This window comes from Coregonus lavaretus (assembly GCF_964263955.1).
Source record: "Coregonus lavaretus genome assembly, chromosome: 25".
In the NCBI taxonomy this organism is placed as follows: domain Eukaryota; kingdom Metazoa; phylum Chordata; class Actinopteri; order Salmoniformes; family Salmonidae; genus Coregonus; species Coregonus lavaretus.
In genome coordinates, this window is record NC_140012.1 from 42039051 (window position 1) to 42061333 (window position 22283).

At 42.3% G+C, this 22283-nt stretch overlaps 1 protein-coding gene across 1 annotated transcript; it reads left to right on the plus strand.

Moving 5' to 3' along the window:
- Window positions 1-1659: 1659 nt before the first annotated feature.
- On the plus strand, window positions 1660-20681 carry LOC311100922 (histone acetyltransferase KAT6B-like; the record flags this gene model as incomplete). Its single annotated transcript, XM_084141902.1, has 3 exons — window positions 1660-1732; window positions 3106-4057; window positions 20544-20681. The coding sequence occupies exons 2-3, from the start codon at window positions 3389-3391 to the stop codon at window positions 20679-20681; spliced, it is 807 nt and encodes a 268-aa protein (XP_083998028.1). The 5' UTR covers window positions 1660-1732; window positions 3106-3388.
- Window positions 20682-22283: the final 1602 nt, after the last annotated feature.

Sequence of the window (22283 nt, forward strand, 5' to 3'; positions counted from 1 at the left end):
TAATGTGAAAAGTTAAAGTGACATTACATTTGCCTATGATCATTGTTGAAGTGCTACTGCTACGATGGGGCGCCGGTCCGCTCCGCTTACACTGACTGAAGTGGGGATGTCTACAGCGAAGTCTACAGCGAAGAAGAAGAAGGAGGGAGGTACCACTTTGTCACAGGCTGCTATGTAGATTAACCTTTCAATTAGTTGTTATCGGGTCCTCTCTGTCTCAACGCGAGCCTTCAGTGTATCGTTTAGAGATAAAAACGTACAAGGAAACCCCCTATGGATGTGCGGCTGTGAGTGTTTATGTGATTATATCCGATCGTCGTTTCCGTCACCCTGATAATGAAGAAGAGGACCCTGTCTGAGAAAAAACTTGAGGTAACTACCAGCAAATATTTACGGTAGCTAGCGGATGCCTTTCCCCTCACTGGTTACACGTTCATCCTTGCATGAAACTTGAGTAATTTGTTTTGCCTCCTCGCCCAGCGGCGGCACATTGTGTAAACGATCTATATTTCAAGGAGGCTGTATATCACGGACTAATAATGTGTAAACGAGAATGGGACCCGCGAGTCGAGTGAGAAATGGTTGGATCGCGAAACTGTAGCGATAGGTGACATTTATTCTTGAGGATCAGTGAAGGTGGTGCTACTCTTACCAGGGTCAACTTCTTAGTTTGTATGTGGAATTCTCCCCCCCCCCCCCCCCCATGTGCTCCTTTTCTAGTCGGAAATGTATGGCAAAATAATCCCTATAAGAAGTGTTGTCATGATTTACGGAGAATGTTAATGACCGCTATAGCCTAATGCAGGCAGGCGCTCCTGCTATGTAGAACAATTCTACCTCTTGATGGATATGAAATCCTGAATGATTATGTTTAGTGTGCCCTACTTATTCTGTAGCCCCACGTTTGGTACATGAGTTGGGTTAGTGAAAACAGTTAATTATCGGTGCTTGTGGGAATGCTCTAGTGGGGTTTCCACAAGAGTGGAAAAATGAGAAGAAGAGGATGGTGGGGAAATAAGTGTCGGGTAGCATGCACAATAATAGCCTATCACCTTAAAACCTTTTAAAAACTTGCTGCTTTAAATCAGCAGTCAAGTCTTCACCGTTTTTTGCAAATAAACGAAGGATATAACAAAACAACCAATTAAAGTCTAAAATGATCGAAATAATTTTTCAAGTGTAACCAATTGTTTCAAGGAGTCGTGGTAAAGGTGGGCTGGTGTTTGACACTGGATATAACCCGAATCATTAATTTAGCCAATAACCCGCGAGAACTATTATGTTAATGAATGATCGCCTAAATGAGATGTATAATGCCTATTAAAATTGTCTCTATAGTGCACTGATTTATTCAAACGATAAGTGTTCTGGGTAAATAAAACATCAGTCTATGATAGGAGAAGACACCTTAAGAGGCGGGTCAAGTACGTGTAGTGACAGATCAAGCAGCAAACGCGATCCGTTCTAAACTGAGCTCATATAGTATATTATAATGATTGACATGTACTTTATCAAACCAGAAATCGGATCTTGTCTTTACAGCCAATATTAAAGTTGCTAGGGAGGGCACATTAGTGTAGGGATGGTTTAATGAGACTCCATTGGATTGTAATCATCGTCATGTCGGTTTTATGTAAACTACAACATTGTAACAAAATGGCGACTGTTTAGGTCACGTCAGTAATGCAGGGCAGCACTGTTATTTCTTACAACTCAACTGATACACGTCAAGGTTTGTTACATATTATCTTCTCGCTCGTTTGCGTCTCATGTTAATTTGAACATAAATTGCCATCATACATTTCCGGTAACCATCCCTCGACAGCTGTCAAAAAAGCGCAACAAAATGAATTGACGGTGTGCGGCTGACGTTGAAGCTCGCGTCTACTGCTAAAATGAACAAGTCCTCGTTAGTCGCTCGTTCCGTATCCAAGCTGTCAAACTGGCGTGCAAGAAGTCAAACTCCATTGTAGTAATATTAAAATAATATGACGGATGAAAACACAAACTTCGCCACAGAGTAGCCTAACGTTAGCCTAGTCAACTGGTGATGTTGCAACGAAACATTTATCTAACAGATAAAAAAAGAGAACACAAATGATATCACGAACAATTGTAACATTTATGTAACTGGTTACATTTCGTATCCCTTGTTGTGATGGTTATAATCAGCGTGTCATGACTAATGAATCTTTAATCGTTATTTGACCCCACTACTAGAGCAGGGTAGGTCAGTCAGTGGATCGTTATCAGACTCCGACTACGGATTAAGGGCAATTCCATGGTAACAGAGTGACACTGAGACTCAGATTTTTCACTTTAAAATGTATGTCAAACGAAAACCCATGATTGCAAAGTTAAACAAACCATACAACTCGATGCACAACGACTACTTTTAACAATTTTCACTGAAGAACAGTGCAGATGTAACGTTTGGTACTAGAATCACTGTTTGTGCTGTCATTCTGTTACCAAACTTTGCATCTTCACTGTTCTTCAAGTAAATGTTTTTATAACAAATTGTTAAAAGTAGTCATTGTGCATAGTCAGTTTTCTTTGTGCAATATTTTATATTTTTTAAACATTTTTTTTTAAAGTGAAAAATCTTGAGACTGTGTTATTGTGGAATTGCCTTTAAGTAACATTAGCCTATCCCTAACCTCCCTAGAATGTCTTCATCGTCAATCCGTCTGAACTGCTTTTATAATCCGTATGTTTCTCTCGCGTTATTGACCTTCATTTCATGTTGTTTTGTTCCGCTTTTCAGTGTTAAACTAATGTTATGGTGAGGTCTCAAAATGTAGGCTACACACTAGGCTACTAATCCAAAAACAGTAAAAGTTAGTCAATGTGTCGAGTGTAGACTAGGGCGTAGCCATCACAAATAACTACCAGTAATCAAATCAATCTGGTGTTTGACTGATGTGACTATTGACTAAATGGGTGTTAGGCTGGCCCACTAGTACATTGATACTCTACAGTAAAGCTGCTGGGTGAAAAATGATGGTTCTGTTATTGGTTGTTAGAGTACAGTATTACTTATTCCTGACTTGTGAACTTGTTTATGACTATCTGTGTTTTTTTGTTTGTTTTTTTTCTTTTAAGGAATTGTGTGATGTCATTTGAAGGAATTGTGTTCCAGGTCATTTGGTAACGGTCCCAACCTTCAAGGAATTTACTATCCGGCTACTTTCATCTTCTTCTGTGAGGTTACATGTGAGCTTCTACCTTGGATGAGGATTTACTGCAGGATTGTATGTATTGACGCTGAGGTGGAACATTACTTTTTTGACCTTCTCAAGATGTGTTGGATGTACCAAATGTTTCACAACAAGAAGGGGGAATCTCTATGGATAATTTTTTCCTGAAACTCATCGATTTTTAAACCATGGTGAAACTTACCAACCCTCTGTATACAGAGTGGATTCTAGAAGCAATACAGAAGATCAAAAGGCAAAAGCAGAGGCCTTCCGAGGAGCGGATATGTCATGCGGTGGCTACCTTGCACAGATTGGACAAGCGGACCGTTCTGGAGCAGTTGGAGTTAAGTGTTCGCGATGGATCCATTCTCAAAGTCACCAATAAGGGGAACGTGTCGTACAAAGACCCCGAGCACCCTGGGAGAGGATTATCATCATCATCATCATCATCATCATCAACAACATCATCGCTCAAACCTGTAAGTGCAAACCTCTCTATTCCATCGTCTAAAGGATCTATATGGAAGCCGAGTGACCTACGCCACGTTGATTGGAATAAAGTCTTGAGGAGGGCCATCGAGGGTCTGGATGATACCCGTGGTTCCTCTCTGAAGAACATCCAGAGGTACCTAAGGAACCAGGATGATCCATCACACGTCCAGGACAACCCAGGGTTCCAGCAGAGGTTACGGCTGGCCGCTAAACGGGCGGTCAAAAACGGCCGGCTGGCAAAGGATGGTCCGCGCTACAGGTTGAACCAGGGGGGTAATGGAGCTGAGGGGAGGAGCCAGAGGTGTCCAGGTGCTTCCCCATTGGCTCTTCCGTGTTTCACTCTTCTTCCACACGAGAGAGACCAGGTACAATATACTGATACTAGCCTCTGTCTTCCTCTGGTTATAGTGGTCTATGCTGATAATACTGTATCCCCTTGTGTCACTATAGATGCAGTATGCTACTCATAGCCTTTGAATCCGTTTCAGGTTATCTCTTCTGTTGATAATATATCTCCTTCTTTCACTACGGCTTATTATTATATTATAGAGGCAGTGTTTATTTTAGTCATGGACCAATCGGCACACCCACTTGCAAAATAATAGTTTTCTATCCTATCCCTCTGTAGCTTAGTTGGTTGAGCATGGCGCTTGCAACACCAGGATAGTGGGTTTGATTCCTGGGACCACCCATATGTAAAAATGTATGCACGTATGACTGTAAGTCATTTAGGATAAAGGCATCTGCTAAATGGAATGTATTATTATATTAGTCCGCTAAATAAACAGTTGATTATTGAGTTTGACCAGTATGTCTCATTTCTAAACATTCACGCAGTCTGATTTGGTTTCAGTTAAGGACTTGTGAGTCTCTCACTAATAGGCTTGTAGTACTGGGTGATGAAGCTGCTCTTGAGGAATGCAATTGGATAATAGCTGACTGTTGTGATGAATAGGGGAGCTCTCTGTGGGCTTGCATCAAGCTGTTGTGATATAATAATGCTGCTTGGAAACACAGCTACTAAGTAGATCTCCTAGCTAGTTTACTGTGTACTTGAGAAAATGAGGCGTTGTTGACAGTTTCTCTGCTCAGGAAAATGCTTTGTAACCAATTGGCCATGCTTGTATTTGACAGAATAGATGGACTATGTTATTATAGACGGAGCGTAAATAATGTACAGTAGCTTTGAAATGATTTGAGAACACCATGGGGGGAACCTTGGGGATAAACAGTATAGCCTATGATATAGGGCCATGGAGATTTCCTCTTAACCTTCATTGTTTTTTGTTGACTTTTCACTCTGCAGAGATTGCGGCTCATTCACTGACACTCTGCGGTAACTCATGCTGCAGGTGAACAATACTGTATTGACAGTAGTTTTGTACTTTAAAAATGGAAGGAACTTCACAGTGAAGGCCAAGGCATTGTTAGTGTACCATTTCTGTTGCTTTAAATAACTGACTCGATGCTGCTAAGTAAGGTCTTAACCAACACCCACCATGGACACCCACTAGAGTTGCCTGATATCAGACAAGCTAAAGGAAAAGAGAACCTGACTTAGTTTATTAGGGAGTAAAAACAAACCAAACAGGGGAGACACAAGATAAAAGGCTTTGTTTAACAACAGAGGAAGACGTAAACTGCTGTGTATTTTGAAAGCTGAGACGTTGAGGATTATACTAAATATCACTTTGATGTCAGACAAGCAAGCCAAACACCCATGTGCACTTCACTTTTCCATATCATAAAACTAATGTAATATACAGCGTCAACCTTTTATGATCTCTATGTTTGATGTGCAGTTGCATGATGACACGGCGTTAGGCTATACCCTGGGTTGTCCTGAACAGAATGAGCATATGTTTGTTGTATTGTGAAGAAAATTTGCAGCAGACCACTCATCTGAATGCACTCATGACTCCATTCTATGCACACCAAAATTCACGATCTGCTACTCTGAATTACCTTGAAAGTGAAAGTCTAACACTGTAAGATCGTATTGTATAGTTTAGCTAGTCATGTTGGCAATACAACAAGCTTTCAAATTATGCCCACCTGACCCAGATTGTGATTTTATAATGGACTGTTTTTACGTAAACAACAGCGGGGGATGCAGGGTTGTGTTCCAAAGAAAACAACTACAAGTGTGTTTGCTCTAGTCCAGGGTTCTTCAATTCCGGTCCTGGAGGGCCGAAACACTTCTGTTTTTTATTTCTACCTGGTAGTTAATTGCACTCACCTGGTGTCCCAGGTCTGAATTAGCCCCTGATTAGAAGGAGAGGATGAAAAACAGAGGTGTTTCGGCCCTCCAGGACCGGAATTGAAGAACCCTGCTCTAGTTCCTTAACATCACAGCTAGGAGAGCTAACAAAAAAACACCTTGTAGTTGAAGACTCTTCTTTGAGTCATAAAAGTGCATTGAAATTACTTAGGAACTGTTGCACACTTTCTAGAGGTGTGTGGCCACTTGGAAACACCAGTTAGACCTCTCACTCATTTTACATTTTAGTCATTTAGCAGACGCTCGTATCTAGAGCACCTTACACTTAGTACATTCATCTTAAAGCTAGGTGGGACAACCACATCACAGGCATAGTAAGTAAATGTTTCCTCTAAAGTAGCTATCAGCAAAGTCGCAGCTATTAAAGGGGGAAAACACTTTTTTTTTGTCTTATGTTGCACCTACCCCAAATTTTCCAAGAATATTCTTATCATTTCACTTTATGTATCCGGAGCATTTTCAGATTTCGTTATCAAGAAATGTTGCGAAAAGTACAGTAAACATAAAATCAAGTGTAATGTTTGAATTTAGTCTTGTCAGGTGAGCTGTTGTGTCCTCCCCTTTTTTTAGGCTAATAATTTTCCCATCATCTCCAACCTTTTCCCTTTTAAGAAACATTTCAATTTAGCCTTATCCATATAGGTCAATTCCCAAGAGTGTAAGGGGTTAAATATAATCTGTGACATCACAGGTGCAACACACGGGCTGAGGAGGGGACTCCAATCAGTTTGCACCCCATGCTAACCAGAAACCCTTAACATCTCCCCCTTTTTAAGACAATAAATATATACGCATCTATTTGTTGGACCAGTTTGCTCACAACCAAATGGAAAAAAAAAAAACCACTCCCAATTAGGGATTAACATAGGTAACCGGGATCCCGGGACTGTCCCGGGAACACTTCACGTTTCCCGAAAATATAAAATGACGACCTGGGAAATGGAATTTCCCCCAATGTCGCAATTCCACAAAATACACAACATGCGCAGCAGCAGATTCCAAAAAAACCTGTCTGTCTTTCGGAGGGGGAAGTCAAAATTTATTTTAGACCTTGTGTACAATTGACCAATAAAGTAATCTTACTCTCTAATTTTTCTGTTTCAATTTAGGACACTGAGATGTGTCCTTTCTCTCATGACAGTATTGACAAACAGACGGATACGAAAAACCAAGTTTCTGCCGATTCTTGTCTTTGGGCACTGTAGAAAAGGACTGAATCCTCGCAGTAGGAGGTGACTTCTCTGGATTGCTTTTTGCGTAGGGATAAGAAACATATCCGGGATAAGAAACATATCCACAAGGACTCGAGCTTTCTCAAGAGTGAGATCCTTGTGCTCATAAATGTAGGTCGCAACCCTTTTCGTGAAGGCAATTCTTGAACTGCTTGAATAGTATGAGCGTCCTTTAAATCCTCAAGGTCCTTGACCTCTTGAGAACCACACCACCGATCAAAAAGACACGCTTGTTCTCTTGCCAACTCAACATGGCTTTGCGACTCTCTTTCGTCATTTTACAGAACTGTTGTCTGTAATGCATCTGGGACCAACTTGTAAGCCTGAAGGACAGCAGCTTTAACAGTGTCATAATCTGAACTCTGATCAAGAGAGAAAGCGGCGTACACTTTCTGAGCTTTTCCCACAAGAACACTGTGGAGGACCAGTGACCAGATATATCTCATGGCCATTTTAGGGATGTGGCAATCCGCTCAAACAGAGTAAAATATACGTCCACCTCCTTTTTCGTTGAAAGGTGGTACAAGCCAGCTGTTCCGACCCAAGATCTAACTCTTTTGAGAGTGCAGGATGACATGACATGACTTGATTCAAAGTGCTTCCATCTCTATATCTTTTAATGACCTGCTCGAAACACTAATCTCCGTTGCTCCAATTTTGCCTTTTGTTTTACCTCTCACAGTTGCATATCCACGGGGTGTACTCGTACCCCCCCGTAGGACCCTTTCCATCATGCTTTGCAAGAATGAGCTCATTCACCTTTGTACATTTTAGCCAGCATTTTCAAATCAAATGTTATTTGTCACATGTGCCGAATACAACAGGTGTAGACCTTACTGTGAAATGCTTACATACAAGCCCTTAACCAATAATGCAGTTTTTAAGAAAATAGAGTTAAGAAAATATTTAATAAAAAAATAACACAAGAAAATAACAATAATGGGGCTAAATACGGGGGGTACTGGTACCGAGTCAATGTGTGTACGGGTTAGTCCAGGTAATTTGTACATGAAGGTAGGGGTGAAGTGAGGTAGTGTTCCCCACAAATGCTAGCATATCAAAGTGTTGTGTTTATGCAGGTGAAATCAGTGGAAACTTATCTTAGAACCCCTCTGAGTGGTTGTCAGTTACAAACTCTACCGCAAAAGTGCCTTTTGAACACTCGTATCTGGGCACAGTAGAGCTTCAGATTAGGTGATTAGAGTGACTACCATACTCATGGGAAACAAGATCCTTGGCAAGCCGCCGTTTTCGTTACGTTTCCCAATAAGAACTCAACATTTCGTCCCTCAACAGAAAAAGGGAACTAATAAATGAACCACTGACAACCAAAATGAAACGGGTGTTTAAAAAAATAAAATAAATAAAGGGTTCTGGAAGGCAGGTTCTTAACAAACACCCACCATGGACACTGACTAGATTTGCCTGATATCAGACAAGTTAAAGGGAAAGAAAACCCTCCACCAACTTAGGTTAGGGAGTAAAAACAAACTTGTAGCAAACCAAACGGGGGGGAGACACAAGATAAAATGCTTTAACAACTTAGAGGAAGAACTAAACAGCCCTGTTTCCAACATCTCATCCCAAGCACTGGCCCAGCAGCCCTTAAATATCACCTGTGACAGCACATTGTGCCCCCCCCCCCCATGCCAACCTGCCTACATTAAACCATTATAAATTGCCATTTTCACTATTGGAGATATTATCTACCCTTCAGTTTCATTATGAACATCAGGAAATAACTCCCTCGACTGTGCAGCGACAAGTTTCGGTGTCTGGTCAGACCCAAGTGAAACTGAAATGTTAAGACACTGTGTCCGCCTGTAATAAAAAGTGTATCATTGCTAAAAAAAAATCTCTCCCTAATTTGAAATGTCTAGGCCCAAGTCTCCGTTTGGAGACTTACAATAGCACTCTGCTCTCATGCTATTTGGTGGTGACATCACTAAATTCTTCTAGTTCACTGTGTAGTTCGAAAGGATGACTTATTTCTGGTTCTTGCAATTCATAACTAGTGGGTATAGGAAATGAGAAAGTATTGGGAAAAGAGCGTTCTTGGTTGAAAGTTTATTAGATTCTAAACTGTTTGGCAGGAACAAAGGCAAGGAATGAGATGTTTTTCATCTTCACTCCCCTCGCTGTTATGTAACCTGTTCTTCAGTGCAGCTCTCTGCCTGGCTTCTAGAACTGCAGCAGTCTTCTAATAGAACCCCACCCCCCCTTGTGGAACACAACTGCGTCTCTTTGAAGCACTCTAATTTCCTGTAATGTACTTAATTTGAAATCCCCTAGTCAATCAGCGACATCTTTTATTCTTCAGCTGTGTATTCTTTCTAGTTTCTTTTCAGATGAGCACCACTTTAATATTTAATATTTATCTCTGTTTAATCACCAGTCAGAAGCTTTTCCCCACTTGAAAACATCTCCAATGACCAGCCCAGACTGGACAAAGCTAGACTTTTATTTGTTAGCCACATGGGGTTTTTGCTTTTATTCATTTTTGAAGAACCATGTAACTTGTGAAACTTGACTTTATCAACTACAGATGCACTGCACTTATTGTATCATCTTAGGCTCATATGCTCAGGTTACCTGTGATGTGACTCTCTCTAGAAAGGATCATGCTCAGGTTACCTGTGATGTGACTCTCTAGAAAGGATCATGCTCAGGTTACCTGTGATGTGACTCTCTAGAAAGGATCATGCTCAGTTTACCTGTGATGTGACTCTCTAGAAAGGATCATGCTCAGGTTACCTGTGATGTGACGCTCTAGAAAGGATCATGCTCAGGTTACCTGTGATGTGACTCTCTAGAAAGGATCATGCTCAGGTTACCTGTGATGTGACTCTCTAGAAAGGATCATGCTCAGGTTACCTGTGATGTGACTCTCTAGAAAGGATCATGCTCAGGTTACCTGTGATGTGACTCTCTAGAAAGGATCATGCTCAGGTTACCTGTGATGTGACTCTCTGGAAAGGATCATGCTCAGGTTACCTGTGATGTGACTCTCTAGAAAGGATCATGCTCAGGTTACCTGTGATGTGACTCTCTAGAAAGGATCATGCTCCGGTTACCTGTGATGTGACACTCTAGAAAGGATCATGCTCAGGTTACCTGTGATGTGACTCTCTAAAAAAGAGATTCCTATCTCTAGCGTGTCCCTGAGACGGGTCAACTAAGGTATATCCTTATTGCAACAATGGCCTTGTTATCACAATGAAAAGCTGGGACCTTGTAGCTATTTCACTATAGCATCCCTGCAGATGATCTGTTCCCAACACCTTTGACCTTTCACATCCAGTTCAATCTTAATGTGCAGCTTTGGGGGATACAGGGGGATCTAAAGTAGACTAAGGCTTGTGATTGATTTTATTGTGATCAAGTGCAGAAGAAGCAGCCTATTTTAGATATTTACTAGAGTACGACAGTTCTGCTGACTTAGAAGTAGTTTGAACAGAGTTGCTCCAAACACCTATGGCCTTCCACATAAAGTTGAATCTTCATTTGCAGCTTTGGTGGAAACGGTAGTTTAGTGATGGGATGTATTGTGATCAAGTGCACGTCTAGCCTATTTAGGCTAGATAGGCCTACTTACCAGAGACCGACGGCTCTGCTGATTTTAGAAATAGTTTTAAAGGACAGAGCTTGAAAAAAAAAAAAAATCCTGTTTGATAGAGCAACTTCCTGTTTCTACTTTCTGTGACCCATTTTTAATGATCACAATGACAATGCCCGTCTAGCCAAGGTCGTGAGTTCAGTTCCCGTGGGGATCGATACTCATACTAAATATGCACTCCCTGTACTGTACTGTAAGTCACTTTGGATGAAAGCATCCGCCAACTGGCATATTTAAGCAATAAGGCCCGAGGAGGTTTGTGTGTGTGTGTGTGTGTGTGTGTGTGTGTGTGTGTGTGTGTATATATATATATATATAATATGAACTGTTCTTACGCACGATGCAACGCGGGGTACCTGGACACAGAAGTCGAGTAATCATGGATGTAGCTGTAAACTACTTCCTCTTGTCATATCAATCAGTTGACAGGCTACAACACCAGCCAGGAACAATGACCAAATCCCCCCACGGGTGGAGTACTACAGTATTACAGTATCCCCCACGGTGGAGTACTACAGTATTACAGTATCACCCACGGGTGGAGTACTACAGTATTACAGTATCACCCACGGGTGGAGTACTACAGTATTACAGTATCACCCACGGTGGAGTACTACAGTATTACAGTATCACCCACGGTGGAGTACTACAGTATTACAGGATCCCCCCACGGTGGAGTACTACAGTATTACAGTATCCCCCACGGTGGAGTACTACAGTATTACAGGATCCCCCACGGTGGAGTACTACAGTATTACAGTATCACCCACGGTGGAGTACTACAGTATTACAGTATCACCCACGGTGGAGTACTACAGTATTACAGGATCCCCCCACGGTGGAGTACTACAGTATTACAGTATCCCCCACGGTGGAGTACTACAGTATTACAGTATCACCCACGGTGGAGTACTACAGTATTACAGGATCCCCCCACGGTGGAGTACTACAGTATTACAGGATCCCCCCACGGTGGAGTACTACAGTATTACAGTATCCCCCCATAGTGGAGTACTACAGTATTACAGTATCCCCCCACGGGTGGAGTACTACAGTATTACAGTATCCCCCCACGGGTGGAGTACTACAGTATTACAGTATCCCCCCATAGTGGAGTACTACAGTATTACAGTATCCCCCCACGGGTGGAGTACTACAGTATTACAGTATCCCCCCACGGGTGGAGTACTACAGTATTACAGGATCCCCCACGGTAGAGTACTACAGTATTACAGTATTCCCCCACGGGTGGAGTACTACAGTATTACAGTATCCCCCCACGGGTGGAGTACTACAGTATTACAGGATCCCCCTACGGGTGGAGTACTACAGTATTACAGGATCCCCCTACGGTGGAGTACTACAGTATTACAGTATCCCCCCATAGTGGAGTACTACAGTATTACAGTATCCCCCCACGGGTGGAGTACTACAGTATTACAGTATCCCCCCACGGGTGGAGTACTACAGTATTACAGTATCCCCCCATAGTGGAGTACTACAGTATTACAGTATCCCCCCACGGGTGGAGTACTACAGTATTACAGTATCCCCCCACGGGTGGAGTACTACAGTATTACAGGATCCCCCACGGTAGAGTACTACAGTATTACAGTATTCCCCCACGGGTGGAGTACTACAGTATTACAGTATCCCCCCACGGGTGGAGTACTACAGTATTACAGGATCCCCCTACGGGTGGAGTACTACAGTATTACAGGATCCCCCCACGGGTGGAGTACTACAGTATTACAGGATCCCCCCACGGGTGGAGTACTACAGTATTACAGGATCCCCCTACGGGTGGAGTACTACAGTATTACAGTATCCCCCCACGGGTGGAGTACTACAGTATTACAGTATCCCCCCACGGGTGGAGTACTACAGTCTTACAGTATCCCCCCACGGGTGGAGTACTACAGTATTACAGTATCCCCCACGGTGGAGTACTACAGTATTACAGTATCCCCCCACGGGTGGAGTACTACAGTATTACAGGATCCCCCCACGGGTGGAGTACTACAGTATTACAGGATCCCCCCACGGTGGAGTACTACAGTATTACAGGATCCCCCACGGGTTGAGTACTACAGTATTACAGGATCCCCCCACGGTGGAGTACTACAGTATTACAGCACTTCTTTATTTCCTTTAATTTGAAATGGGGACCAACTGTGGCTGGTTGAAGTGTAATGAAAGCCTTATAATCTCCCTAACGGTGCAGATAGAAATGTCATGAATAGAGCTGACATGATTCCTTGTCCTACATGTCAGAGGCATGATTGTTCTACGTAGGCTACTAGGTATCTCTATCCCTGCTGAACACGGCCCTGGTTGCGTATGCAGGTCATGGAGAGTTCACGTCAGGAGCGATGGATATTCCGAGGTCATACAGGCTGTTTGTCGAGGTTGTGATGATGAGCTGCCTGCCTCAGTAGGAATTAATGGAGGGAATCTCGCCCGAGTCCCCTTCCTTCCCAAATTGTGTGTGTAAGTGACAGAGATGTGGTTGTTTATTTCCAAGGTGGTTGTTTTTATTACAGTCCTATGGTTCAATAATACCATGAAGTTGCATAGGCCTACTGAGCAATATGGTGATTGTATAGAAGAGCAGAACATACACTACCTTTCAAAAGTTTGGGGTCACTTAAATGTCGTTGTTTTCCATGAAAACATACATGAAATGAGTTTTGAATAGGAAATATAGCAAAATGAATAGGAAATGTAGTCATTGACAAGGTTAGAAATAATGATTTATGAAATAATAATTGTGTCCTTCAAACTTTGCTTTCGTCAAAGAATCCTCAATTTGCAGCAATTACAGCCTTGCAGACCTTTGGCATTCTAGTTGTCAATTTGTTGAGGTAATCTGAAGAGATTTCACCCCATGCTTCCTGAAGCACCTCCCACAAGTTGGATTGGCTTGATGGGCACTTCTTACGTACCATACGGTCAAGCTGCTCCCACAACAGCTCAATAGGGTTGAGATCCGGTGACTGTGCTGGCCGCTCCATTATAGACAGAATACCAGCTGACTGCTTCTTCCCTAAATAGTTATTGCATAGTTTGGAGCTGTGCTTTCGGTCATTGTACTGTTGAAGGAGGAAATTGGCTCCAATCAAGCGCCGTCCACAGGGTATGGCATGGCGTCGCAAAATTGAGTGATAGCCTTCCTTCTTCAAGATCCCTTTTACCCTGTACAAATCTCCCACTTTAGCACCCCCAGACCATCACTTTGCCTCCACCATTCTTGACAGATGGCATCAAGCACTCCTCCAGCATCTTTTCATTTGGTCTGCGTCTCACAAATGTTCTTCTTTGTGATCCGAACACCTCAAACTTCGATTCGTCTGTCCATAACCCTTTTTTCCAATCTTCCTCTGTCCAGTGTCTGTGTTCTTTTGCCCATCTTAATCTTTTAGTTTTATTGGCCAGTCTGAGATATGGCTTTTTCTTTGCAACTCTGCCTAGAAGGTCAGCGTCCCGGAGTCGCCTCTTCACTGTTGACGTTGAGACTGGTGTTTTGCGGGTACTATTTAATGAAGCTGCCAGTTGAGGACCTGTGAGGCGTCTCTTTCTCAAACTAGACACTCTAATGTATTTGTCCTCTTGCTCAGTTGTGCACCGGGGCCTCCAACTCCTCTTTCTATTCTGGTTAGTGCCAGTTTGCGCTGTTCTGTGAAGGGAGTAGTACACAGCGTTGGACGAGATCTTCAGTTTCTTGGCAATTTCTCGCATGGAATAGCCTTCATTTCTCAGAACAAGAATAGACTGACGAGTTTCAGAAGAAAGTTCTTAGTTTCTGGCCATTTTGAGCCTGTAATCGAACCCACAATTGCTGATGTTCCAGATACTCAACTAGTCTCAAGAAGGTTTTATTGCTTCTTTAATCAGCACAACAATTTTCGGCTGTGCCAACATAATTGCAAAAGGGTTTTCTATTGATCAATTAGCCTTTTTTAAATGATAAACTTGGATTAGCAAACACAACGTGCCATTGGAACACAGGGATGATGGTTGCTGATAATGAGCCTCTGTACGCCTATGTAGATATTCCATTAAGAATCAGCTGTTTCCAGCTACAATAGCCATTTACAACATTAACAATGTCTGCACTGTATTTCTGAGAAATTTTAATGGACTTTTTTACAATTTATTTTTTGAATGTTTTGCAAATTGATTGAAAATGAAATATAGAAATATTTCATTTACATAAGAATTCACACCCCTGAGACAATACTTTGTAGAAGCACCTTTGGCAGCGATTACAGCTGTGAGTCTCTCTGGGTAAGTCTCTCTAAGTGCTTTCTACACCTGGATTGTGCAAATTGGTTGTTGATTATTGCTAGACAAACATTTTCAGGTCTTGCCATACATTTTTAAGTAGATCTAAGTCAAAACTGTAACACGTCCACTCAGGAATATTCACTGTCTTCTTGGTAAGCAACTCCAGTGTAGATTTGGCCTAGTGTTTTAGGTTATTGTCCTGCTGAAAGGTGAATCCCATAACATGATGCAGCCACCACTATGCTTGAAAATATGGAGAGTGGTATTCAGTAATGTGTTGTATTGGATTTGCCCCAAACATTACACCTTGCATTCAGGACAAAAAGTTAAATGCCACATTTTCTTATCTTTTGTATTATTTTTCTCTCTATTTTTTGCTTTTATTTCTTTCACAATTCCGGTGGGGCAGAAGTTTACTAACACTAAGTTGACTGTGCCTTTTTTAAACAGCTTGGAAAATGCCAAAAAATGTCATGGCTTTAGAAGCTTCTGATAGGCTAAATGACATAATTTGAGTCAATTGGAGCTATACCTGTGGATGTATTTCAAGGCCAACCTTCAAACTCAGTGCCTCTTTGCTTGACATCATGGGAAAATCAAAAGAAATCAGCCAAGACCTCAGAAAAAAAATGGTAGACCTCCACAAGTCTGGTTCATCCTTGGGAGCAATTGCCAAACGCCTGAAGGTACCACGTTCATCTGTACAAACAATAGTACGCAAGTATAAACACCATGGGACCACGCAGCTGTCATACTGCTCAGGAAGGAGACGCGTTCTGTCTCCTAGAGATGAACGTACTTTGGTGCGAAAAGTGCAAATCAATCGCAGAACAACAGCAAAGGACCTTGTGAAGATGCTGGAGGAAACAGGTACAAAAGTATCTATTTCCACAGTAAAACTAGTCTTGTATCGACATAACCTGAAAGGCCGCTCAGCAAGGAAGAAGCCACTGCTCCAAAACCGCCATAACAAAGCCAGACTACGGTTTGCAACTGCACATGTGGACAAAGATCATAATTTTTTGAGAAATGTCCTCTGGTCTGATGAAACAAAAATAGAACTGTTAGGCCATAATGACCATCGTTATGTTTGGAGGAAAAAGGGCTTGTTTGCAAGCCGAAGAACACCATCCCAACCGTGAAGCACTGGGGTGGCAGCATTATGCTGTGGGGGTGCTTTGCTGCAGGAGGGACTGGTGCACTTCACAAAATAGATGGCATCATGAGGAAGGAAATGTATGTGGATATATTGAAGCAACATATCAAGACATCAGTCAGGAAGTTAAAGCTTGGTCGCAAAGGGGTCTTCCAAATGGACAATGACCCCAAGCATACTTCCAAAGTTGTGGCAAAATGGCTTAAGGACAACAAAGTCAAGGTATTGGAGTGGCCATCACAAAGCCCTGACCTCAATCCTATAGAACATTTATGGGCAGAACTGAAAAAGCGTGTGCGAGCAAGGAGGCCTACAAACCTCACTCAGTTACATCAGCTCTGTCAGGAGGAATGGGCCAAAATTCACCCAACTTTTGGTGGGAAGCTTGTGGAAGTTTACCCAAAACGTTTGACCCAAGTTAAACAATTTAAAGGCAATGCTACCAAATACTAATTGAGTGTATGTAAACGTCTGACCCACTGGGAATGTGATGAAAGAAATTAAAGCTGAAATAAATAATTCTCTCTACTATTATTCTGACATTTCACATTCTGAAAGTAAAGTGATGATCCTAACTGACCTAAGACAGGGAAGTTTTACTAGTATTAAATGTCAGGAATTGTGAAAAACTGAGTTTAAATGTATTTGGCTAAGGTGTATGTAAACTTCCGACTTCAACTGTATATATATGTATGTGTGTGTGTATGTGTCTCCAATCAAGTTGTAGAAACATCTCAAGGATGATCAATAGAAACAGGATGCACCTGAGATAAATGTCGAGTCTCAGAGCAAAGGGTCTGAATACTGATGTAAAGAAGGTATTTCTGTTTTTATTTTTAATAAATGTGCCAAAAAAATTCTAAACCTGTTTTTGCTTTGTCATTATGGGGTATTGTGTGTAGATTGAGAATTTGTATTTATTAATCCATTTTAGGCTGTAACGTAACAAAGTGGAAAAGTCTGAATGCTTTCTGAATGCACTGTAGGTAGAGATGGTGTCTAGGTAACAGGATACAGTGAGGGGAAAAAAGTATTTGATCCCCTGCTGATTTTGTACGTTTGCCCACTGACAAAGACATGATCAGTGTATAATTTTAATGGTAGGTTTATTTGAACAGTGAGAGACAGAATAACAACAAAAAAATCTAGAAAAACTCATGTCAAAAATGTTATAAATTGATTTGCATTTTAATGAGGGAAATAAGTATTTGACCCCTCTGCAAAACATGACTTAGTACTTGGTGGCAAAACCCTTGTTGGCAATCACAGAGGTCTGACGTTTCTTGTAGTTGGCCACCAGGTTTGCACACATCTCAGGAGGGATTTTGTCCCACTCCTCTTTGCAGATCTTCTCCAAGTCATTAAGGTTTCGAGGCTAACGTTTGGCAACTCGAACCTTCAGCTCCCTCCACAGATTTTCTATGGGATTAAGGTCTGGAGACCTTAATGTGCTTCTTCTTGAGGCACTCCTTTGTTGCCTTGGCCGTGTGATTTGAGTCATTATCATGCTGGAATACCCATCCATGACCCATTTTCAATGCCCTTGCTGAGGGAAGGAGGTTCTCACCCAAGATTTGACGGTATATGTCCCCGTCCATCGTCCCTTTGATGCGGTGAAGTTGTCCTGTCCCCTTAGCAGAAAAACACCCCCAAAGCATGTTTCCACCTCCATGTTTGACGGTGGGGATGGTGTTCTTGGGGTCATAGGCAGCATTCCTCCTCCTCCAAACACGGCGAGTTGAGTTGATGCCAAAGAGCTCGATTTTGGTCTCATCTGACCACCACTTTCACCCAGTTCTCCTCTGAATCATTCAGATGTTCATTGGCAAACTTCAGACGGGCCTGTATATGTGCTTTCTTGAGCAGGGGGACCTTGCGGGCGCTGCAGGATTTCAGTCCTTCACGGCGTAGTGTGTTACCAATTGTTTTCTTGGTGACTATGGTCCCAGCTGCCTTGATCATTGACAAGATCCTCCCGTGTAGTTCTAGGCTGATTCCTCACCGTTCTCATGATCATTACAACTCCACGAGGTGAGATCTTGCATGGAGCCCCAGGCCGAGGGAAATTGACAGTTCTTTTGTGTTTCTTCCATTTGCGAATAATCGCACCAACTGTTGTCACCTTCTCACCAAGCTGCTTGGCGATGGTCTTGTAGCCCATTCCAGCCTTGTGTAGGTCTACAATCTTGTCCCTGACATCCTTGGAGAGCTCTTTGGTCTTGGCCATGGTGGAGAGTTTGGAATCGGATTGATTGATTGCTTCTGTGGACAGGTGTCTTTTATACAGGTAACAAGCTGAGATTAGGAGCACTCCCTTTAAGAGTGTGCTCCTAATCTCAGCTCGTTACCTGTATAAAAGACACCTGGGAGCCAGAAATCTTTCTGATTGAGAGGGGGTCAAATACTTATTTCCCTCATTAAAATGCAAATCAATTTATAACATTTTTGATATGCGTTTTTCTGGATTTTTTTGTTGTTATTCTGTCTCTCACTGTTCAAATAAACCTACCATTCAAATTATAGACTGATCATTTCTTTGTCAGTGGGAAAAGGTACAAAATCAGCAGGGGATCAAATACTTTTTTCCCTCACTGTAGATATTAAACAGTAGCAGCAGCGTATGTGATTAGTCGAAAGGGTCAATGCAGATAGTCCGGGTAGCTATTGGTTAACTATTTAGCAATCTTATGGCTTCGGGGTAGGAACTATTCAGGGTCCTGTTGGTTCCAGACTGCTTGCCGTGCGGTAGAGAACAGTATGACTTGGGTGGCTGGAGTCTTTGACCATTTTTAGGGCCTGCCTCTGACACCCCCAGGTATAGAGGTCCTGGACCCTTTGCAGAGAGAGAGAGAGAGAGAGAGAGATGCATAGCCATAATATAACATTTGAAATGTATTTTCTTTTGAAACTGTTGTGAGTTTACTGTTTTTATTTCACATTTGTTTATCTATTTCACTTGCACATGGCAATGTAAACATATGTTTCCCATGCCAATAAAGCCCATTGAATTGAGATCCTGTCTAACTGTAGTGTAAAGCTTTCTTAACTCCTATTTCAGATGATCACAGCCCCTTTCAGATGTAATGGATAAAGAAGGGCAATCTTTTACATACACTACCAGTTTGGACACACCTACTCATTCAAGGGTTTTTCTTTATTTTTACATTTTTTTTTACATTGTAGAATAATAGTGAAGACATCAACACTTTGAAATAACACATATGGAATCATGTATTAACCCAAAAACTGTTAAACAAATCAAAATATATTTTATATTTGAGATTCTTTGACAATGACCCAACACACCTCCAGGCAGTGTAAGGGCTTTTTTACCAAGAAGGAGAGTGATGGAGTGCTGCATGAGATGACCTGGCCTCCACAATACCTCAACCCAATTGAGATGGTTTGGAATGAGGCTGACAGCAGAGTGAAGGAAAAGCATCCAACTAGTGCTCAGCATATGTGGGAGCTCCTTCAAGACTGTCGGAAAAGCATTCCAGTTGAAGCTGCTTGAGAGAATTCCAAGAGTTTGCAAAGCTGTCATCAAGGCAAAGGGTGGCTATTTGAAGAATCTCATAAAATATATTTGGATTTGTTTAACACTTTTTTTGGTTACTACATGATTCCATATGTGTTAGTTTGATGTCGTCACTATTAATATGCAATGTAGAAAATAGGAAAAATGAAGAAAACCCCTCGAATGAGTGTCCAAACTTTTGACTGGTACTGTATATTACGGTACTGTACCTCTGCTCAAGAAAACATGGAATAGATGGGTATTAGTCACATCGGCAGCACCTTACAGTAATGAAGGCTTATGATGACGTTATTTGCATCCATTAGAAAATAGTTTTTTGTTTCATAAAGCATGCCAGAATACAGATATTATTCACAGCACATCACAAACACTACATACATAGCCATCATGGTTCTCCTCACACTTTCTATGGTTCTCTCACCAGGTACGCACTGACCCCATCCCAATATGCAGTTTTGTGTTTCTCTCCCCAGCTGTGCTCTGACCACATCCCAATATGAATCACATTTACATGTTAATCATTTAGCAGATGCTCTTACCCAGAGCGACTTACAGTAGTGAGTAAAGAAATTGTCTCACTTTTTTTTGTACTGGTCCCCCGTCGGAGTCAAACCCACTACCCCTGGCATTGCAAGCGCCATGCTCTACCAACTGAGCTACATGGGACCATACAGTTTCTGTTTCTCTCCCCAGCTATGCTCTGACCCCATCCCAATATGCAGTTTCTGTTTCTCTCCCCAGCTACGCGCTGACCCCATCCCAATATGCAGTTTCTGTTTGGGAACGAAAGAGTCCAATCGGGACAAGAGGTCAGAGGAGCTTCTGTCCTGTGCAGACTGTGGGAGCAGCGGTAAGTTCGTACCCTTTTTACCCTACTGAGCCAAAGCGGGCCGAGCTGTACTGGGCTGGTTACGCATCCACCATATTTGAGTTGCCTAGAGAGCCTTGGTCTGCTTTACAAGATGCATGTGTTTGAGATCTCACTACCTGGCAGTCCGACTGCACAGAATAACTGATGTGAATCACCACATAACTATGCTACTCATAATGTCATCAAGCTTAATGATTGTTCTGCACCTTACCTTGCTCAAACTGATCCCCTCAAACACACTGGCCATATCCTAGTCGGTCTGTGTGCTAATAGTAGTACATACTATTTAGAATTGACTTTAGTAAAAATGTAACAAAATCAACACAACATCGCCGAGCCTATCTCTCACATTTTTTTAAACGTGTTTCTCCTCTCTGGGGAGGTTCCCATTGCTTGGAAGGAAGCCCCGGTGCATCCTTTATTTAAAGGAGGGGAACAAGCTGATCCTAACTGTTATAGGCCAATTTCTATCTTGCTCTGTTTATCAAAAGTGTTGGAAAAACTTGTCAATAATCAACTGACTGGCTTTCTTGATATTTATGGTATTCTCTCTGGTATGCAATCTGGTTTCCGCTCCGGTTATGGATGTGTCACTGCAACCTTAAAGGTCCTAAATGATGTCACCATTGCCCTTGATTCTAAGCAATATTGTGCTGCTATTTTTATTGACTTGGCCAAAGCTTTTGATACGGTAGACCATTCCATTCTTGTGGGCCGGCTAAGGAGTATTGGTGTCTCTGAGGGGTCTTTGGCCTGGTTTGCTAACTACCTCTCTCAAAGAGTGCAGTGTATAAAGTCAGAACATCTGCTGTCTCAGCCACTGCCTGTCACCAAGGGAGTACCCCAAGGCTCGATCCTAGGCTCCACGCTCTTCTCAATTTACATCAACAACATAGCTCAGGCAGTAGGAAGCTCTCATCCATTTAAATGCAGATGATAGTCTTATACTCAGCTTGTCCCTCCCCGTATTTTGTGTTAAATGCTCAACAGCAAAGCGTTCTTAGTGTCCAACAAGCTTTCTCTGCCGTTAACCTTGTTCTGAACACCTCCAAAACAAAGGTAATGTAGTTTGGTAAGAAGAATGCCCCTCTCCCCACCGGTGTGATTACTACCTCTGAGGGTTTAGAGCTTGAGGTAGTCACCTCATAGAAGTACTTGGGAGTACGGCTAGATGTTACACTGTCCTTCTCTCAGCACATATCCAAGCTGCAGGCTAAGGTTAAATTTAGACTTGGTTTCCTCTATCGTAATCGCTCCTCTTTCACCCCAGCTGCCAAACTAACCCTGATTCAGATGACCATCCTACCCATGCAAGATTACGGAGACGTAATTTATAGATCAGCAGGTAAGGTTGCGCTTGAGTGGCTAGATGTTCTTTACCATTCGGCCATCAGATTTGCCACCAACGCTCCTTATAGGACACATCACTGCACTCTGTACTCCTCTGTAAACTGGTCATCTCTGTATACCCATCGCAAGACCCACTGGTTGATGCTTATTTATAAAACCCTCTTAGGCCTCACTCCCCCCTATCTGAGATACCTACTGCAGCCCTCATCCTCCACATACAACACCCGTTCTGCCAGTCACATTCTGTTAAAGGTCCCCAA